Source organism: Alligator mississippiensis, chromosome 1 (genome assembly GCF_030867095.1).
Source record: "Alligator mississippiensis isolate rAllMis1 chromosome 1, rAllMis1, whole genome shotgun sequence".
Taxonomy (NCBI): domain Eukaryota; kingdom Metazoa; phylum Chordata; order Crocodylia; family Alligatoridae; genus Alligator; species Alligator mississippiensis.
In genome coordinates, this window is record NC_081824.1 from 466,692,885 (window position 1) to 466,714,525 (window position 21,641).

Below are 21,641 nucleotides of genomic sequence, written 5' to 3' on the forward strand. Positions count from 1 at the left end.
ACACATGAGCCTCCACTGTGACTGTTACAATACGGTGGCAGCACAAAGCAGCTTAGTCCCAAAAACAATGAGGCTGCGGCTGTGCCTGAAACAGCTTCTGCTCTGCAAGGAGAGAAGCTGATTCAGCGGCCTGAGTAAATGATTCGTCCCCAGGCTTTCTGAGGCTGACTCGGAAAGCGGTGAGAACAGCTAGAGCAGGGAGGCAGTGGACTCCATCACTGGAGGGGTTCAAGAAGAGGTTGCACAGGCACTGGTTGGGGGATGATCTAGGTGTAGTGATGCCTGTTCTGTTAGTATGGGGATTTTTCAGGCTTCTGGGCTTTGCTAGTTGCTGCAGGGGCTGTGCAAGACATTCCACCCCCAGCCCCTGTCTACATGTGTCAGGGTCTTTTTAAGCCTCCCCTAGAGGTGCTGGGTGCTGGCTGTAGGCCCAGGCTGGGGACGGAGACTGGGCTGTGCCAGTGCTCCTGCTGGGACTTAAAGCTGGAGGTTTCTAGCTAGAGGGCTTTGCTTCTGTTCAGACTCCTGCTGCATTTGAGGCCAGGAAGGCATGTTGCCCTTGGTCAGGCTGATATGGACTGGGGGGGTTTGCCTTCCTCTGCAGTGGGGGCACGGCCTCTGCCTCGGATCTCTTGTGTGCATATTAACCACCTTTTACAGCAGCAGGATGTTGGCTGCTGTGGTCCCCCTGCTTTACCTGTGGCAGGTGCAGGAGTTAGGCCTTGTGTTGTGTCAGGGTTGACAGTAGCTTTGCTAAGAAGTTAAACTGTGGAGTTGTACAGGCTGGTTTGAATACAGATGATCCTGCCTCAAGCAGGGGCTGGACGAGATGTGACCTCTGGAGGTCTCTTCCAGTCCCACCTCTCTCTGATTCTGACTCCACTGTAGCAAATCACTTAACCTCCCTGCCTCAGTTTCCCTCATCTGTAAAGCAGCAGGATGTGTGCAGGCCAGTGCTAGGGGTTGAGTCCACAGCCCCAGTGCAGAGTGATCACGGCACCTGAAACATGGCCTTTCAACCCGAAGCACTGCTGCAGAGGATTCAAGAGCCAAGCCAGCACTCCCTGTGAGCTCTCTCTTTCCCTCCAGAGCTGAGATGCCTGACTGTCCTCCTCACCCTCCTGCTGAGGCTTGCGTGGTGCTTTCTCAGATTTGAAAGCAATTATTTCCTGCTGTCAGAAACAGAAGCAGCAGGGTCCACACTACCTTTACTTCCTCATTTACCTGCATCTGAGCTGTCAAGGAAACACACACAGGTCTGGCTCTGGAGGGCCTGATTCTGCAACAGGCTGAGTCCTCCCAGCTTCTAAAACCCTCAGCACCTCCTGGAGGAGGATCATTACCTTGAAGAGATGGGGAAACCAAGGGGCAGAGACCTCGACATCGAGTGGAACAGCCATTGGCATCCCTGGGCCACGGGGAAAATTGGGACAGAGCCCAGACATCCCATCCTAAGTCTGCTGTCTCAACCAGTGGGCCACCTAAGTTACCATCACTAATCTAATGCTTATAAGGCAGGTGTGTCCAGCGCCTCTACGCTCAGTTCTAGCACAATCTCTGCACAGGATTAAAGCCCTGAGACGAGTCATGGGCAGGGGGGAACACACCTAGCGGTACTTCTGTGATGTTCACAGGCCATCTCATGGCCACCAGGAGGTCTTCCATCACCTCTGCCTTCGTCCGTCGAGGGGCAGGGCCAGGCGGCTTCCCAACCTGTGGGAAAGCAAGCAAGAATAAGGAGGGGTGACTCTGCCTCAGAGCGAGTCCCCTCGTTCCTGTGAGCATGCTGAGAGTCCGGCCCGGTTCCCTCCCGCCCGATCTCGCAGGTAGGCAAAACGTTCTCTTGCTGGAAACAAGACCTGTCCATCTTAACTGCTGAGCTGCAGCACCGGGCAAAGCTGCTGGAGCTTTCGCTCAAGCCCAAGGAAGCATCCCAGGGCCATGCATCCTTGTTTTACTATGCTAGACTTGGCCATCTCTTTCAGCTGCCCGGTGCCACAAAAAAGCCTGCTGTATAGGCCTCGAGGTGTTCTGCTGCCAGGTAAGAGTTTACTCCATAAATAGCTATTCAGATGGACTTTTCTAAATGCCATTCTGATCTCATTAAGCCCTAGCTGAGGGGCTATCAAACATATTGGACTCCTAAGTCCATTCACCAGAGTTGTGCTGGCCCACACCCATCCCATCCTTGTTTCAAACTTAACACTACAAGCCACCACAAAGCTTGGAACATGGCATGTCTTGGAGCCCACCATGGTCCAGGGTGGAGATCAAGTCCACACAACTGGATGAAGACAATCTTCTGGCAATACCTTGACGTCCTTTACAAAGTTCAAATCCAGGGGTGGCCGACCAGCGGCGTGGGTGCCACAAGTGCCAGGGGCAGCCTGTGCGTGTGGCACCCAGCAGATCAGGGAGGGGACAGGTGGCACAGCTGCTGCCAGGGCACAGAGCAGAAAGAGCAGCAGGGGAAGGGGATCAGAGTGTCACCCAGGGAGGGCGCGGGATCAATTTGTGACACTCGTGCCAACAAAGTTGGCCCCTGCTGTTCTGGTAAAAGCACTTGCTAGCACCTGTTAACCAGGCTCTGAAGTCTGACGCAGCCTATAGTTACTACATACATGCCTAGATGAGGAGGCACCTGCTAGACTATGGATTAGACCACTGATGTAGCGAGAAAAGACGAGAGTCCAAGTTCTGACCCAGACCTGGCTGGGGCATTTGGGCCCAAGGTTTCAGCTCAAGCCCATTACCAAGTTCTGATCTGGATTTATCCCCATACTTGGATCCAGAGTTTTGATTTGGAGCTGTTCTAGCTGTGCAGATGCACACAATGTTTCTGCCCTCAGGGTCCAACCTCCTTACCTTTCTCCTGGGCACATAGGGTTTCTGCAGGCTGTCCAGCCTTGGCCTCGAGTCACGGTACACGAGGGGGTGCCTGAGAGCATGCTGCAGAGCCTGGACGTTCTGCTGGATTCCTGGGGCCAGAAAGAAAGTGGAAGCATTTGATAAATTCGTTTGCTCACTTCCCTGCTGCCACCAGCAATGACAGTCAGGCTGCACCAGAGGCATCATTAGGGTGGGGTGAACAGGGGAGCTGTCCCAGGGGGGCTGATGCTGGGGGAGACAAAGAAAAGCAGCTGCTGCCATGATTGCAGTTGTGAACACACGGCAGCCAGAAGTCACCACTGTCGCTGTGTCCCCGCGCTACACAATGCTTTGCCACATGAACTAGTCTGATAAAGAGAGACCCCAGCTCCCTTTATCCCAAAGCATCATGCTCTGATTGGCAGAGGGAACGATGAATGTGGTGCATGACTGTATCCTGGTAACCACTCCTGGTGGAGGACCTGGCACCTATTTCACAGCCTCACCGCACAACAGGTTAGAGTAAAGGCTAAGAAATGCTTCTTCCATCACTGCCACCTTTCCCCGGCACAGCTAGATCTTACATCTGGCTACTTGATGAGGAAATATGGTTGCTCTAATTGTTTAGCCTGGTAATGGGCTCCAAACAGCCCCTGGTGACATCTGATAATTTGGCAGGGCTGGGATAGCCCACTGTTTTTTTCTGCTTTCCCCTGGGATGTAACACAGCAGCCGGGACAGGAGTTTCATCTTGGATGGGGCAGTCGGGCACCTGGATCAGCAGCAGCATTGTCCACTGGACAGCAGAACCTCACTTCTACAGATCAGGGAGTGGTCATCCTCACCCAGTGAAAGGCACTATCTCTAGCAGACCGTGCATGGGACCAGACAGCTGAAACATAGGCAGGTCACCAAGGCTAAGCTTGCAGAAGCAATGGTGGAAGTTTTGGTGACTGTAAGGACCAAGCACTGATGTGCCAACAACATCCTGCTGGTTTCTCTGGCTGCTTCTGCACACTTCAGGGTGGCAGGACCTGGCAGTTTCCAAAGAGCATTGTGTTGAGGAGCATAGGTAAGAACAAGAGCTCCAGGCCGTGGGGCAATAGGGTCTGCTCCACTCACCTGGGATATGGGTAACTGAGCAAGGGCAAAGTCTCTTAAGGCTTCAGGGGAGCATCACTGACACAACTTTGTTCAGATCCTCTGCACGGGGGACTACATAGGAATGCAGCACCCCTCCTTGCTCCCACCCCCCATACAGTGAGATGCCCTGATGTGCTATCTAGGCTGCTGGAAAGCTTGAAGGCAGGTTGGAGCAATCCGTAGGCACTGAGGTCAGAAGGGACAGCTGTGACCATCCGATCTGACCCACCTGACCCAAGCCTTTCTGAGAGAGTGGTGAGTGCTCTCCCCGGCCAAGAGAGAGCAAGACACCTGCTTTACTCACTCACCGACTGGTTCAAGGAAACCAGGGTCAGTTTTGGCGTCGAGCAGTTCTTCATAGCCTTTGTATTTCGCTGGAATGTGCTGGTCTCTGCTCCCTTTCCCCTGCTTGCTCCTCTTCGCATGTCTTTCCTCTGTTTCAGGTCGCCAAAGAGGACCAGATGCATCGTCCACCTTGTGACAGCAAGAGCAAATATTTACAGGAGTTTTTCACTGTGGCTCTGGTCATGGTCTCAGGCCAAGAGGAACTCTAGAAAGGGAGCAGATCTCCTCTTTCATTCATCTGAGCCCTGTCTGTGATCGCTTCCATCCTCTGGGATGCCCAGGCCAAAGCCTAGCAACTACTGCACCAACTACAGCTCCATCAACTGGGGCTCCACAGCTTTAACGAAAGGCACTCATCACCTCAGGAAGTGTTAAAATTAAGTACACCTAGATGTCCAAGCAGCTACCCTGTTGGTGTGTACTATGATACCACAACTTGATCATCTAATACAGGACCCTGACCCCACAGCACACCCCAACCACTGGTCAGGGATGATACAGGCATAGCCATCCCTGTGTTCTACCATAGGCATTTTCCAGGCTTCTGGGATTTGCTGATTGCTGTCCCCCACCCCTGTTTGCTACATGTGTCAGGGGGGGCTTAAGGTTTCTCAAAGGCACTGGGTGTTGGCTGCCCAAACTCACACACCTGAGTCATGAAAAATGACTCAACATCCTCTTCAGCTCCATCAGCTCCAACCTCAAAGTCCCAGTCCTCTGTCTCCCGGTTACTACCAAAGGTTTCGGCACTGTGGGAAGCCTCATTCTCCTCTGCAGAAGACAATCTGATCACAGAGTCCTTCTCTGCCAGGCTCAGGCTGGGGAAACCTTCAGGCTCCTCCACTTTGGCTCCATAGGGAAGCATCTTGTTCTGCTCCACAGATGGTTCAATTGGTGGAAGGGGGTCAGGCAGGCTCAGACTATGTAATCCTTCTTTGGACTTTTCTGGTTGTGCTCCCTTGGTATCCAAGCACAGTTTCCAGGAGGATTCTTGCGGGGCTTCTAGCATCAGCGGCTGCTTTGGCACCTTTGGGAGGTGAGATGTTATCTGGAACAGAAGGAGAGGAAACCTGTAAAGCCATGGCACACACTGGGCAGGCTCCCAGGACTGCTCTGCCCTGCTGGGACAGGAATCAGTGCTAGTGCTGAGCACACAAGCAACGCACAGAGCCAACATCAACATCAGATTGCACAATGGTCTGAGCTTACAGGTCAAGATGCAGCTTGCCCCATGCCTAGAGGTTGGACTGACCTGTGCCACAATTTGACTCAGCTGCAGCTGAGTTTATTAGCATGAACTAGCAGGGATGCCCTGCAAGCTGGGGGATGTGCAAGCTGACTGGTCAGCAGGATGAGCCAAGTGCAAGTTAGCACAGGGCACGCAAAACCCTGTACCCATGTGGCTGCAATTTTTCGCATCCCCTTGAATGGGAGCTGACAGCATCTCAGAGCCTTGGCCCTGCCTACCTTTCTGTTGGCCTTGAGAGGAATACAGATGTGCAGCTTCTCCAGTTTGGAAATCTTTCTCCGGATCAGTTTTATCCCCAGTTTGCACTGCAGGAAACTGGTCAGCAGAGGTGGATCACCTGCAAAAACACGCGGGTTGCTTTAATCAATGCAATCGCAGTCCCAGTGATTGTCCCAAGCAAGGTCTCTCCACCACAGAGCTCTCACAGCAAGGCAGCATTCTGCTTGGCTCCGTGGAGGCCAGCTGGAAGGACTCTGCTGGAAGTACAAGCAGAGGCCAGCACTTTCTTCTGGGTCCCACTAGGGGCGGAAAGAGTTAAAGCTTTCTTATTGGGGGTGATCTAAGTGTCCCTGTGCCTGTGTGCTACTACGGGGACTTCCCGGGTTTCTGAGCTTTGCTGGTTGCCCTATGAGGCTGGGAGGGAACCCTGTTCCCCCCACATTTTCTGCTACATGTGAGTGGTTTGAAGCCTTCCACGGGGCTTTGGGTGTTGACTGCAGCCAAGGCTGGAGATTGTGACTGGCCTGTGCTGATGCTCCTGCTGAGATTAAAACCTGGATGTTCCTGGCTAGAGGGTCTTGCCCCACCACTCAGGATCACACTGATGCTATATTTGCAGCCAGGTTGTGCAGGGTTTTGCCTTCCTCTGTAGCAAGCAGCATGGCCTTTCCTGGGATCTCTTAAGCATATATTAACATCAACAGCATGTTGGGCACCGTGGTCCCCCAGCTTTACCTGTGGCAGGTTCAAGTGTGAGGTCTTGTGTGGCATCAGAGTTAACTGTGTAGTTTTACTAAGAGGTTAGATTATGGATTTGTATAGGATGGTTTGGATAGGGCTGATCCTGGCTCAGGCAGGGAGTTGGACTAGATGTGACCTCTGGAGCTCCGTTCCAGCCCCACTTCTTTATGACTACGAAAAGCCTTGGGGCCCAGCTCCGTTGACATCCATGGAGACTCTCAGCTGCCATCACTCCACAGTTCTCAACAGAGCTACGGTGACTGGGGACAGTGAAGGGTCTGCCCCCATTTCTCAAGAGGGCTGACAAGAGGGCACAGGACCCCAGAGGATCAAGCTTTCAGATGCAGGAACCTAAAGGAATTAGCCTCTAAAATCAAGAGTCATGCACCTGAATCTCTTAGACAACCCAGAAGACCCCAGCCCCAGAGCCATAACAAAGGCTCAACACCCTATACAGGCTTCCTCTCCAGAAAGTCAAGGCCTTAGATTCCTACATAAAAGTGGCCCCATCTCCAGGGGGAGCTGGAAGTGAAAATGCCCAAGTAGCCCATGCTCATTAGGAGAGGTGAGGCACGCTCCCCACCAGGGCAACTAGCTCTGCTGGTGGTTTTAGGGATGGGGTTGTCACCTTCCCTTATCCCAGCAGCCTTTGCACCAGCTCGCAGCTACAGGCAGAGTCTCTGTGTCTGGGAAAGCAGAAGAACCATCAGATGGCAACTAGTCTATGAGGAGCAGCGCGCACTCCACCCTTTCCCTACGGCCACCCACAATGTAAGCCCTGGTGCCCTAGTGAGGAACTGAGTATTTGTGTGGGGCAGACCCTTTTGTGCATTGAGTGCATCTCCCCTGCATGGGTTCCCTCCTCACAAAACATCAAGCCCTGTTATTCTTTGCACCACCCTAACACAGAGAAGCTCAACCCCCAGCCTGAAGGCCAAATCTGGCCTGAGGAACCACGTCACCTGGCCCACACAGCTCTCCATGGGTTCAGGCATTTGGTAGTAGGGGAGCGGTGGCAATTAATGTTGCCACTGCTCTCCCACTGTCAAATTTTTAAGCCCTGTGCAGATGGATCAGACCCTGGCCAGGCCAGCATGATGTGGTGGATCAGGCCCATGGATGGGATCCAACCCATGAACCAACCCAGCACCCCCAATCCAGCCCATGGGGTGAAAAGGCTGGGCACTGCTGCTCCAGTGCCATCATCCAGGACCCTTTAGGGCCGGGTGCCATATCAGTGCAGAACAAGGGAGGACATACAGTCTAAGACACGGGACAGTGGATGATACAAGGAGATGGGAGAGTTCCCTGTAGGGTGCACGGCTGACACTGTACCGCTCCTGGAAGTGCTGAGGGGATTCCCGTAGTAGCTCAACTCCAGCAGAGACGGAAAGAGAACGGCAGGAAGCAGGTCCTCCTCGCTTTCAATCTGCAAGATAAAACACTGTCCAGCAGAACTGCCTCTGGTTCCCTCCCAAGTGGCTGTGCTGGATAGGGGACAACCTCAGAGACTGGGGCATGGGATGGTGCGAACGCCCCAGGCAGCAACTGAGGATGCAGAGGATCCAGAGATAAGCTGCATCCCCAAGGCACTGAGATCATGTGCCACACCCAAACAAGCTCTGGCAGCACAAGAGGGTGCAGGCACCCTCCCCTCTTGCAGCCTGGCTGCTCAGGGCAATGTGGAGCGGCACATACTGGGAGGTGCAGCCTCCATGAGTCGCATCTCCTTATCTGAAAGGAGGAATCACAGGACATAACACAAGACAACAACGGTTGGGCCTGAAGGTGAAAGAGGACCAGGAGCGAGCCAGCCTGACCCCTCAAGCACTGCAGCCGTCCCAGCTGCGTGTGTGGGCACAAGGCCAGGGAGGAGGGAGAAGGTGCCTGCTCTATACCAGTGCACTCACAGCCAAACCTCCCGTTGCTTTCTGAGCTGCATGGGTTGGGCAGGGCAGTGCTGGACACTGTCCTGCACCTGCTGGCAGCTGACAACTGGAGCAGGCATATATGCAGGCCACATGAATGCAGCAGGGGCAGCAGTTTCCAGGCCAGCACCCTGGATTTCTGGGGCAGAGGCAGGCAGGCAGCCTGATCCTGCTACTACCAGTGCAATGTCACAGGGGCTTCTAAGAACCATATGGCATAGGCCAGGAGGGAAGTCACTGATTCACCAGAGACCACAGGTGAAACAAGGCAAGTCTGATACGAGGGACTTGAGATTTCCAAGCCCATCAGCATCACAGGGTAAAGAACATACCCTTGGGGTGGGTGAGAGGTCCCATCAAGAACCTCCGCCAGGACCAGCTATCTCCACCAAGAAATCATGCCTATAGTTTCATAGTTGGTAGGGTCAGAAGGGACCTAAGTAGGTCATCAAGTCCGACCCCCTGCCATGGCAGGAAAGAGTACTGGGGTCAAACGACCCCGGCTAGGTGATTATCTCACCTCCTTTTGAAAACCCCCAGGGTAGGGGCAAGCACCACTTCCCTTGGAAGTTGGTTCCAGCTCCTAGCCACCCTGACTGTGAAGTAGTGCCTCCCGATATCTAGTTTGAATCTACTCTCAGTCAACTTACAGCCGTTATTCCTTGTAACTCCCGGTAGTGCTTGGGGGAACAGGGACTCCCCCAATGCCTGCTGGTCTCCCTTGGCCAGTTTATAGATGGCCATCAGGTCCCCTCTCAGCCTTCTCTTGTGGAGGCTGAACAGGTTCAGGTCTCATAGCCTCCCCTCATAGGGCCTGCCTTGCTGCCCCCTGATCACGCGAGCGGCCCTCCTCTGGACCCTCTCCATGTTGTCCACATCCCTCCTGAAGTGCGGCGCCCAGAACTGGACGCAGTACTCCAACTGCGGTCTGACCAGTGCCGCATAGAGGGGGAGAATCACCTCCTTGGACCTGCTCGCAATGCATCTGTGGATGCACGACAAGGTGCGGTTAGCCTTCCTGACTGCGTCCCCACACTGGCGGCCCATGTTCATTTTGGCATCAATAATGACTCCAAGATCCTTTTCTGCCTCTGCACTGATGAGAAGGGAGTTCCCCAGCCTGTAGGTCTGCTGCTGGTTCTTCCTCCCCAGGTGCAGTACCTTGCACTTGTCAGTATTGAATCCCATCCTGTTCTCATCTGCCCACCCTTGTAACCTGTCCAGATCTAATTGCAGCCTATTCCTCCCTTCTAGCATGCCCACTTCTCCCCACATCTTAGTATCATCCGCAAATTTGAACAAGGTGCTTTTCACCCCCTTGTCCAAGTCACTGAAGATGTTGAACAGTGCGGGTCCGAGGACCGAGCTCTGGGGGACCCCACTGCCCACATCCCTCCAGGTCAAAAACGACCCGTCCACCACCACTCTCTGGGTGCAGCCCTCCAGCCAATTTGTGACCCATCTGACTGTGTAGGCATCAACGCCAGTCACCTAATTTCTTAATGAGAATGGGGTGAGAGACAGTGTTGAAGACCTTCCTAAAGTCCAGAAAGACTATGTCCACCGTGTCACCTGCGTCCACGGATTTTGTGACCTGGTCATAGAAGGCCACCAGGTTGGTCTGACAGGACCTGCCTCGAATGAACCCATGTTGGTTGCCCCTAAGCATGATCTCCCCTGCTGGTCCCTTGCAGATATGCTCCTGGATAATTTTCTCAAAGAGCTTCCCCAGGAAGCCTAGGGCTTGCACACGGGAGAGAAATGGCAGCTCCCACTTCCTGTGCTCTCACAAAGTCCCCTCAACCTGCCAGATTTATCCTTACACCAAGGCAGACCAAGGTAAATCTTTCACCCCAGGGACTGAACCACCTTGTTGTTGGCCAGGCTGAGAGACCTCAGTTCTGGAAAGGGCGGCATGAAGTCTTGGTTCATTGTGTTCACGGAAGCTGCCGGAAGAGCCTCAGAGTCAGCGGGGCATGACTGGTCATTCCCTTTGTTGGAAACATCCTACCCGAAAGAGGGGAACAGGAGAAAAGGAGATCCGATGTCATACCAGGATGTAATAGGGACATGGCAACATCTAATCCACTCCAGTGCCCACATGCCCTAACAGCCACCAGCAAGGCGTTAAGTGTACAGAAAAATGTACAACGTTAGTAGATGGAGCGTGATGATCAAAACATAGGAACAGGGACCAGGATGCCCGGCTTCCATTCCCATCTCTGCCACTGACTGACTGTGAGACCTTGGACAAGCCACTTAACCGCTCTACCTTTAAAAGATGAGATGGGATAAATGGGTACCAGCCTACCAGTGGATAATTTTCTCTGATGACTACCTCTTGGGCTCCAGGATTCAAAGTTTTCATTTGAAACGCTTATGCATGCAATGAACACCTTCTTGTACAAACTGGACACAGGCAGACATCATGAATTGGTCGGACACATCTCAATAGCAACTAAGAGAGCAGCACTGCCCTTATCAATGTAAATGGGGCACTGAATCTGACCGTTTGATATCTGTGTAACTCACTTTTCCCGTGGTGCTGAGAGTTGGCAAGGCAGATGTGGAACTGTCATGTTGGGGAAAACTGTGACCTCTGGGGTGGTCCAGCAACTTTGATGACACAGCAAGCAGAAGAGGAGGGACTGCTTATACTTACTTCTTTTCTGAGAATTGCTGTACATTTGTAAAACATTTAGAGACCTTTGTATAAAGCTCTTCATGGAAATATAGCTTGGCCCTTCCTATCTGGATATTCAGTAGCAGCTGATACAGTTCCTCCTTGTTACTTAAAAAGCAACCAAAATGCACTTTAAAACAGTGTTCTTTGAAGACTGTGCCATTGCAGGACCAAGTTCTGGGGCACCTTGTGAGAGCCTTTCACATGTCGCATGACGATGGACGGGGAACTGCCTTGCAGTTTGAAATACATCCAACTTGGTTGTATAATATTTGAGATGTGGGTTACACTCCCCTCTCCTGGATGGAATCAGAACTACTCTTATTATACGTATGTGTATACACACACATGCATATTCACACATGAGCACGCACACATGCATGCATAGTGGTGGGCTGGGGGGGGGGTGTTGCACCTGTGATACTAAAGAGTTGTGTGTTAACACCTCTGAAAAAATGTGCTGCTTTAGTGCCTAAATGGATCTTGGTGCCTAAGTTGAGGCCCTCAGGTCTAACATATTAGGCAAAAAATGCATGCAGGGTCATACAGCAAGGGAATGGCAACCCTGGATCCTGACTGACAACCGGGCCCAGCCAGGAGCACTAGAACATGCTTACAACCGGGTAAGAAGTGTTACAGGGAGTCAGAAAGGCGCGTGTGCACAGCCTCACCTAAATTTCAGGCCCTGAAGTATAATTCTGAGTTGTTAAATGTTTTGGGATCTCTTCTAGTTGGGCATCCCACCCACCCACGTATATTCCAGGGGATGCATTGGGTGGTCAACGGGAATTGCAGGATGGGGATCTGAAATCCCACCCCACTCCTGGTGTTAAGCAGCATTTGCACTTCTCCCTGCAGCCGTGAATTGGGTGTTTCTGACCACGTGGAATCATAGTCAGAGCCTCCTAATCATCCAAGGGCACAGCCTTATGGACTTGTAGAGCAGGGGAGCCTCTATCTAACTAAAGGATGGCTTAGAGGTTTGGGAGCTTGTCCACGATTTGGAAACCTGGGTTCCAGGACCTATGCTGCTACAGAGGTTCAAGCCCACCTCTGCCCCTAGGATCTGACTGTTTATGCTTTTTATTCAACAATATAAAAGGCTCAAGGACGGAGCCCAGGCATCCCTCCCTGGCAACTACCTACCTGACTAGGCTGCAGCCAAACTCTCTCCTGCTTGCTCACCACCTGGCCACGTGACTTGACTGCCCAGTAGGTCAGCTTCAAGGGAGGCCATGAAGGGTTCCCTCAGCCAAGCCCAGCCTGGGGGGGCACTGTTCTTTCTTAGTAATTGGGGAGATAGGTTCAAATGCCCTCTAGCTGAGTGTGACCTAGAACCCAGGTCTCCAGCTCCCTGGGTCAGTGTCCTAACTACTGGACTATGGAGCAAAAGGTGTCCAGGGGTCTCCTCTTCCTCCACTGGGCCTCGCTGCAAGGGCGGCAGCTAGTTTATGAAAAGCCAAGCGGTATGCAGCGGGGGTCAGACACCAATGTGCATATTCCATCCAAAATGACAGATGTACCAGGAATGAAACAAGACCCAACTTCTCCTACAACTAGCTACATTCTGGCCCTAGGGCAAGAAAGCAGAAGCATGGGCTGAAACACCCCAGACTTCCCCTGCATGTAACCATGTAGCTGGGACTTGGCTGAGCAACCTATTAGACAGCAGACACATCACTTCTGCTGAAAAAGCTGGTAGCAAGCTTGCATCTGTCTTTGACTCCAAGCCTGGGTGAGCAGTATTTTGCACAGCTCTCCCTTTAAAGAAGCCACAGCAGATGTAGGTGAAATGTTCACTGTTTAGTGAGAAGTCCTTTGAGAAGGCTCCTTTCTGACAGTGGTGGGTCCTAGTCATAAATCATTCAAGCTGATCAGGTTCAGCATTATCTGATGGGCTTGCAAAAAATAATTCAGAAAGAGACTAACATTGACAGAGAGACAAACCTGTGGAAGAGGAAACTGCAATACACATGCCAAGCCAGTGCTCCCCAAGCTCGTTAGACTCAAGGTTCCCCTCCGAAAATGGCAGCTCTCGGCTTTCACTTGTTTTTTGACTATGGAAAAATAACAAAGCTATTCTTCCATGGCAAAGAGCTCCAAAAGCCAACAGCAGGGCAGACAGGTGTTGACACTATGGATTCCTATTTGAAATCTGTGGGCTATGGAGCCTGTCGAAGTGCTTGCACATCTAACAGTGCTAATATGTTGTGGAACCCTGTGGCACTCTTACAAGGCTCCCTAATGCCCCATGTTGAGAATCACTGCCCTGAGCCGTACACCAGCAGGGGAGCTCTTACCAGAGATGGTGGCTCTCGAGAGGCTGAAGTGAAGATGACCTCTGCAACAAAGCACAAACAAACAGGTTCTATGTACAACTGCATGGAGCTGACTTGTCTTATCTGCTACCACACGCAGGGGAATCTGAAGGATACAGGCCATGGTGGAGTCACCTGCAGTGGCTGCACAGGGACAGCATAGCCACTCCCAAGCACACCCCACCCACCCACTTTCATCTGCACACTCCCAGCCTGGAACTGCATCAGTGAAGCCCCAAAGGACATCCCCAGCAGCTGCTCTCAGCCAGGCTAGAGACTGAAGTCTGGACAGTAGCCACGGCAGGACCCTCTGGAATGGCCTCCCCTCATTGGCACATGTCTGGATTTGGAGCATTGTTGTGGTGTAGGCATCCCCGAAGAGACAATCTCCAGGTGATGTCTTTTGTCAGAGGCTGCCCACAAGAACACCAGTTAGTACCAGCTAAAGCCTGGCTCAATGGCAACACATCCACTGAGGCTAGGAGCAGGAGTTGATTTAGCGGGCTTGCTGAATGCATTGCATTCTTTGGAGGAAGAGGAAGTCAATGGAACTTTGGTATTGAATACCTGTGTCCCTTGGGTCAGGATTTTACCCGCATTCGTTGTAAGGTTGGGGGAGGGAGGGGGCGTACTTCTTATAACCATCTCATCTGATGTCCCACCGCAGCACTCTCTATGGAGGAGCTCTATTTTCCTGCTATTTTTTTTCATCTTGGCTGGTCTTGCCCACCCTTCCCCCAGGGAATTCCTAACCCTAATTTACTCCAATGCTGCTGAGCATATGCGGTCTGAATCCTGCCGCATGTAGCTGTACCCACTGATGCACAGTGAGGAGCTCCGGAGAGGCCCAGCAGCGGGTGAAAAGGTCTGATCTTTCCACCCCACGAAACCTGCCAATGATTTCTGCAGGAGCTGGGAGAAGGCCCTGAGGGGGCAAAGGCAAAGCAGAGCTGTTCACCTGTCCTGTCTAGATCCTTGCTGTTCTGTAAGATGAAGTATTCCTGTTGTCCTCCCTTCTCCTTTGGCTCCTTGTGTCCATCTGCCCCACCTCGCTGTCTACGCTTGTGCCACTGCCGGAGCCTGCTCCCTGCCTCTGCTCTGGTACCCATCTTGGCCACATCAGGGGAGAGGAAGAACCGGGAATTCTCCTTCTGATGCAGGTACGGGACCTTCGAAATCCCGTTCTTGTCCAGATTCAGCTGCTTCAGGCTAAGCAAAGGCAGAAATGACAGGCAGGCCTGAGACCTCATCATTGCACATGCACCAGTATCGCCCTCTTTTAAGCGCTGTCATAGGCACATGGAGCTGTGAGCTCCCCTAGCACCCAGGCAGCTGCTGTCTATCCCTGAAATACAGATCACAATCCTGGGAGATGCACAGGACCCTTCTCCCCCGCTGAGGAAGAGAAGTAGAAGATGTTTAGCACCAGTCAGGAAAGCCCAGCATCCCTCAGACCAGCTTGGGTACTGCAATGCTCAGGAGTTAGCAGACCAGGCCTGCTGGCAGTGGGCTTGATGCTCTTCAGCTTTGCCTAAAAGGGGCTGTACAAGGATTTTTCACTTGCTGTCCTTCCACAGCAACACGCAACCCATTGCCTGTTTTACCCTCGCAGCCATGCTGTGAGGAAGAGAAGTGTTATTATTCCCATTTTACAGATGGCAAACTGAAGCCCACAGAGGCTGGGTGGCTGGACTAAGGTTACATAGAAAGTTTGCTAAAGAGCCAGGTATAAAATCCAGGGTTCCTGCCTGCTGCTACCTGCTTCAGTGTAGTTCCTCCCCACCTCATCCTCACAGGCCATTGGAAGCTCTGCTCCATGAAAGCTGAGGAAGGACAAAATGCCAGACCCGGCACCTTCCTAGCACCCAATCTGCTGGGAGGAAACATGATCCAGCAGCTAATGTTGGCACTGGGAGCTGTGTGCAGGAACAGATAATACCAACCCATGGCAGAGGATGTTGAGCAGATCAGTGTCTGTGCAGGGGCTGGTGGTTTAAAGAGCATCAAAAGCACAGAATGGTATTCAGCCAGGTTCTCCTCACCACTCCCTTTGGCATTTTCATGCCTGGCCTTTCCCTAGCTATACAGTGCACCCACAACTAGCTCCCACTAGGATTCTACCGAGGGTGTCCTCCGAAATCCCGTTGGGTCCATAAAACATAATACCAGCTGGCACCTTCGCAATACAACCCCCCACCAGGAATCTCCTAGGGTGGGGCTGTGCTGTACCCTCTTCAGCACAACTGCCTGTGAAATGCAGTGCCCACTACAAGGGACACAGAAATAACAAATACAAATGCTTCATCAAATGGAGTCTACGCATCAGCTTCCCTGACCTGGCTAGACTAAAATAAAGTGCTGGGCCTTTGGAGGCAGGTAAACCCCTGCAAATAACAGGGAAGCTCACTCACGGCCTCAGTTACTCCCCAAAGGTCATGCAGAGCCTTGGGTACCAGCAAATACACCCGTCTGTCTTAGGGCAGCTGGTGGTTTTCACTGTGCTGTTGGTTCCCTTTGATTCCCAGATCCCAAGACTGGGCAAAGTAGAAAGGAAAATCCCCTCAAGCAGTTACCCTGACTCTCTGTACAGTTTTCAGTGGGGCACAGCAGACAGAGATGGGGGCATGCCAAGAGCGATCACACATGTCTGCAGTGGGCAGAAGGATCTTTACCTGCGAAGATTAGCCAGGCTCAAAAAGACACTCGGGTGAGAAAGATCATTGTCATCCAGCAACAAGATTTCTAGAGATGGGAACCTTGGTGGAGCAGAACCACCCCTGCAGATATAAAGGGACTCTCATTAATAACTCACGCTGACAAAGACCAGCAGAAAACACCCCACTAGCTGTCACGCAAGGGGAAAATACAATTGAACCAGTGATACAAGCCCTGATCTGTTCCCATTTGCATACAAAAATCTGACAGTGCACTTGAGGTGATGTGTTGTATTAACAACCTATTTATAAATGGCATGTGGAGAGTTAACAAATGATTAATACATGTTATAAACAAGTAACTACCTCACACGTGCTCTTGGTGGATGACCAGTTGTGACTTATAAAAATGTGTAACAATTATCCCTTGAATGACATTTCTTAACTATTAATCCCTTATTTACTATCACCTAAGCCAGGGGTGCTCAACCTCCAGCCATGGCATCCCCACAGATCAGGAAATTTCGTGGCAGGGGAGCAGTAGCAATTAACACAGCTACCCTCCCCTCTGCCAAATGCTCAAACCCCAAGCCCTGCATGGTAGGTCACAACTAGACATGTCCCCTTGTCTCCACATGGCTGGGCTGGGGCCAAGCCATGCCCCCTCCCACTCTATAGGGTTGGGTTGGGGCAAGGACAAGCCCCCTTCTCCAATGGTGCCAGATTGAGGCTGGACTGCTGCCCACCCCCCACCCCCCACCCCCACCCAGCTGAAGTGGCTCCGCCATGCCTGCCCCAGGTGCCAAAACACCAGCCAGGTCTGGCCCATGGACAGACCAGACACCAGGCAAAAAGGTTGAGCACCACTGAACCAAGTCTTTATTAACAATCAATAAGCAGAACCATACTATATACTGTAGCCATGACGCAATGTGTTATGCTGTTTTTATTGTGGCACTTATGACAGTGACAGACTAAAGCCATGGCACCTGCCAGCCATTCTGGAAGCCCTCTGACAGCAGGCACCAGTCCTGAAGGAGCAGATCCTGTTCCTTGAGATGACAAAAGGGGTTTTGCCACCAATTTCACAGGAAGCAGGGCTGAGCATGAAGTCCTTGCTCTAGCAAAAGCCCCATATGAGGCAGTCAGGTTAACTGATTTCAGGGGGAGTTTTGTCTGAGCAAGCATCAAAGGCCCAATCCTGATCACCCTTCACTTCCAGGATGCCACCAGGATCAATGGGAGCTAAGGGCACTCAATACTCCTGACAGTCAAGCCTTTGGGGTTGGGCCTAGAAAGGATCCAGTCTGGCCAAGTTGATGCAAGTCCCCGTCCCTCAGGTGGGAACCCCACTGATTTCAAGGGTAGTACTGACATGACGGAAGTGTACTCGTGTGAGCAATGGGTTTGCAAGACAGACTCTAGATCATCACCACCAGTTACAGGAAAGCACTCCCCTGCGTTGGCTCCTTCAGCCCAACCCCTTGGTTCTGCAGATTTATTCTCTGATTACTTGGGCTTCAGACACTGAAGATGCTATGGTGCCAATGAGCCAGTGGGGCCTGCACAGCCTCTGTTCAAGCTACCCACAAGTTTGCACACATTCCCTGAACTCAGACGCCCCTGGGGTGAAAGGGATGAGACTGGAGTTAATGGGGATGCCTCATGTGACAACAGCTGGGGGGCTTTTCCATACTCAGCACCTTGTCTAGGTAGGAGGGCTATGTCATCTCCCCCTCAGATGACCCACAGGATGAGAAGGAGGATCTCTGGTCTGACCAGGCTCTCCACAACTCCCAGCAGATCTTGGAGCTGACACAGTCTGCAATCTTCACAGCTCTCCTTGCACTACAGTTGCCACAGCCAACCTGTGTGTTTGTGGAGCTAACAAACTGGCCATTCCCTCTCCATGGGTCTCACTCCCTCTGCTAGGTATCAGCTACTGTGAGGCTATTCACTGATAAAAAAAAATAAAGGATTGCCATTTTCAAGAGGTAATTGCTGTCAAGAGAGGTTAAATCCCCTGCCACCCAGCCATGACAATGGCTCTGTATCAACTTAACAACATTACCTGCCACACAATCATCCCCTTAACCCCAGCAGCATGTCTCTCACATAGGACAGTAGTGTTAGTTCATATAATGGCCTGACTTTACTCAGGTCAAGCCACTAATGCTTAAAGCTTGTCTTGCTTTCAGGACTTACTCCTCTGAGATTACCAAGTCGGGAGGGAGAGATTGAAGTCCATTGGCTGTCAGGTGAAGAACCTTGAGTTGAGACAAAACTCCCAATGCTCGAACATCCTCAGGAGACAAATTATTGTAAGACAGGTCCAGGAACTAGGGACCACGAGAAAGAGAAAGTCCTGATTTAATGCAGAACAAATACTTAGTTTGGACTCTGCTGATATCCTTTATTGCTAAGCCCTGTGAAGAGAGTTGTTTCTTTCCGTCATCATAATCAGCGCACTTGGTCTGGAAGATATGTGATTTGATTTAAAAAACAAAATATGTCTATAACATTGAAAATTATACTTTTCCTAAAAAAATATTGATTGTGGAATGGAACTTCATTTTTCAGCAATAAAATATCCAGCAGCTATGACAACATAGTATTCTTGTTGTTCATTCGTGGAAGGTGTACCATGGAGTGTGATAGAGCCAGAACAGGGCACTGGGGAGAATGGAGTTTTAATGGGGGGATACTTGGCAATGACGGGCCCCATCTACACAAAGAACCTTATGGTCCAAGATCACACTGAGCCACTGATCTAAAATCGTATTTCTGCTAGCAAGGGTGTAGCAGATGGAACGATGGGGCACAGTTCTGGCCAAAAGGGCCTTGAAAATTCTGTTGTCCAAAATGCATTTCACTTAAGCTTGGCCCATCACCCTGTCTGGCCCAGCTGAGCAACTCACCCCCTGGATGGGCAAGTGAAAGTGCAAAGCTCTAAGGCTGTTGAGTTAGCTGGTGTAAAGAGGACCTCAGACCCAACTTCCCCAAACAACCTCCTACACTAAAGTGGGAAGAGGTACAGGAGGTAAAGAGATTGCTTCACCCAGCAGAGCCCAGAGATGGCAGCTGTGGAGGGAAGAGAGAGAAAGCTGAAATTTCCCATATCCGGGTGACATGCTGGATTCTTGGTCACTTGGGGTCTTTAAAACAGGATCCTCTATGTCTGTAAGGGCTTTGCTCTTGCCCAGCCATGAGTGTGATGGGCTCAATGCTGACCCTGCTGAGGTGAAGTTCTTGGGCTTGTTTTCTGCCTCTCGGTCTTCCAGTCCAAATGGGTATTTTGTTTCCCAAAACATAGTCAGTGATTGAACCCAGGGGCAATGCTGCTGGGGCTGTAATGCGCCTCATAGGGTCTGAAAAGACACCTCTCTCTCTCTGGCAGGGCTGCAGGGGGCACAAGGACTGAGAATGGCCAACACCTGGAGCCACAATAGCTGCGCCTTTGCCTGAGGAGTGCCTCAAAGCATGTCTCTGGGGAAGTGCGTGAGGCATTAGAGTCAACCCCATTTTACACACGGGATAGTTGAGACCTAGAGGGGAGAACATCAAGCAACATCATGCAGCAAGTGGGCTGCTTGGCCAGGTGTCCTGACTCTGTGCACCATGCCCTAATCAGTTGTGCCACTGCAGGTGGGCTGGGTCACGCTGTCGCCATGTGTTTAAAACCAAGGACCCCACAGCCTGTTTGTAAGTGACTGCACAGTGCAGAGTTGGAAGAGATTTCAAGGGTCATCCGCTCCAACCCCTCTACATTCTTCATTAAATAATGTGCACAGCAAATGGCACATAGATACACATTGCTGTAACCACCCCAAACTGTACCCTGAATGTGGGGCTAGAAAGTCAGAGATCCCCCCTTCTCCCAATCTTACCTCCAAGGTCAGAAATTCCCCAGCCTGGATTTTCAGATGCCTCAGTCCATTCAAGGAAAGTTCCAGCTCCCGTAATCCTGGAAATTTACGGAATGCCTCTATATTGATAAAAGAGACAATATTTACATGAGAAATCAGTAACTTTAAAAGAGTAACTCACAGCTGGCTGTGACAGTACATGAGGGCAAAGTACCAAGAGTGGGACCATGTTTCCCTGGGAGGGGAAGAAATAAGGCAATTATTTCCAATGCTTGGTTGAGGGGTAAAGCTTTTCCTTTGAAAATGCCAACTTTTAAAAACAAACAGTGGCTTTCTAGAGGGAGGTGCTGTTGTGTCAATTTTGAAGGAAGGAGTGGCCTAGAGAGTCCAACTATTAAAATAATCCCACTGAGATGCAACATGAAGCAGTTAAATCAAGCTTGGCATCATTCTACATGCAGAGACCTTGGCCTGTTAATTTCCATGACAGACACATCAGGACATTCATGTTAAAAAGGCACAAAGAAATAGAAACAAGGATAAGAGACTGAGATGGAATATCCTGTCTCCAGCAAAGCAACTTGGAAAGGGTTTCATTAAGTTTGCCTTGTCTAACCATTCAATTCCAGTGTCACAGGCTTTTCTTTTAGAAACAAGTGGGATACATGGGAGCAGAGCATGCTCTCTTATGCATGTTTCACTGTAAAGGTAGAAAGCCTCAGACAGGTACAATATAATATAGAACTTGGCAAAGTCAATCAAACCCACACTCCACATAACTCAGTGCCCCGTGTCTTGCCCAGCGTCTCTGGTAGGATTTCTCTGGTAGTGGTCAGTAACCACTGCTTCAGAGGAAGAAGTAAGACCTGGATAAGCAGCTGTGGTAATTTGCCTCCCATTGTAGCTCTCATTTTGATTAGCAAGAACTAGTGATTGGCTGAAGCCCTGAAGCTTGAAGCATCTCCCCCTCAAAAATGTGCTGACCTTAATCACCCTGGATACTCTTGATATTATTCCTGGATGTGTTTGTAGGAAAATACAAGCTGAACCTTAACACAATCTCTACACTATAGCAGAGCCAAATATAATTTCTCTTCAGAAGGACCCATTAAAATGCCTTGATCTCTGCTGAACTATTTTTTAGGTTTCTACTTATTAACGGAGCAGAGTGCACTGGAGTTGTACTCAGGAGACTCAGTCCTGTTCCTAGCTCCCCCACTGACTTGTTACATGACAAGTCACTTCACTGCTCTGTGCCTCCGTTTCCCCTCCTGTTATATGGGATAATGATACCAATTTCCTTTGGAAAAGGTTTTGAGATTTACTGATGAAAACACTCATATAAGAGCTAAGTGGTATCATTATAAGAACTGCTGCAAGGGAATCTACTAGAATGGGTGGGGAGAAGTTATTTTGCACAGAAGTGCTACATGTACAGGGGTTTTTTTTAAGCCTAATTAAGGCTCTAGTCACACACTGAGACAAGCTTATCTCTGCTCCCATGTTTCTGGGACACATCTCCATTCCAACAACATTATTCCTTACCTAATGTCAAGAGGTTTTCTGTAGCGTTGACATAAGCAACAGAGTCGAACTGCTCAAAATCGTTGTCTTTGACCTGAGAAAA

The 21,641-nt window shown here is 50.9% G+C and overlaps 1 protein-coding gene across 1 annotated transcript in view; it reads right to left on the reverse strand.

The window, feature by feature from the left end:
• Positions 1-21,641, reverse strand: part of XRRA1 (X-ray radiation resistance associated 1) — a 29,756-nt gene that overhangs the window by 793 nt on the left and 7,322 nt on the right. The window contains exons 5-17 of the mRNA XM_014603509.3: positions 21,560-21,632; positions 20,036-20,133; positions 18,354-18,487; positions 16,167-16,271; positions 14,453-14,703; positions 13,477-13,517; positions 10,363-10,500; positions 7,901-7,994; positions 5,824-5,942; positions 5,006-5,404; positions 4,320-4,485; positions 2,866-2,978; positions 1,608-1,713 (exon numbers count right to left, since the gene is read on the reverse strand). Coding sequence (XP_014458995.2) covers positions 1,608-1,713; positions 2,866-2,978; positions 4,320-4,485; positions 5,006-5,404; positions 5,824-5,942; positions 7,901-7,994; positions 10,363-10,500; positions 13,477-13,517; positions 14,453-14,703; positions 16,167-16,271; positions 18,354-18,487; positions 20,036-20,133; positions 21,560-21,632 — 1,837 coding nt within the window. The remainder of the gene's footprint in view (positions 1-1,607; positions 1,714-2,865; positions 2,979-4,319; positions 4,486-5,005; positions 5,405-5,823; positions 5,943-7,900; positions 7,995-10,362; positions 10,501-13,476; positions 13,518-14,452; positions 14,704-16,166; positions 16,272-18,353; positions 18,488-20,035; positions 20,134-21,559; positions 21,633-21,641) is intronic.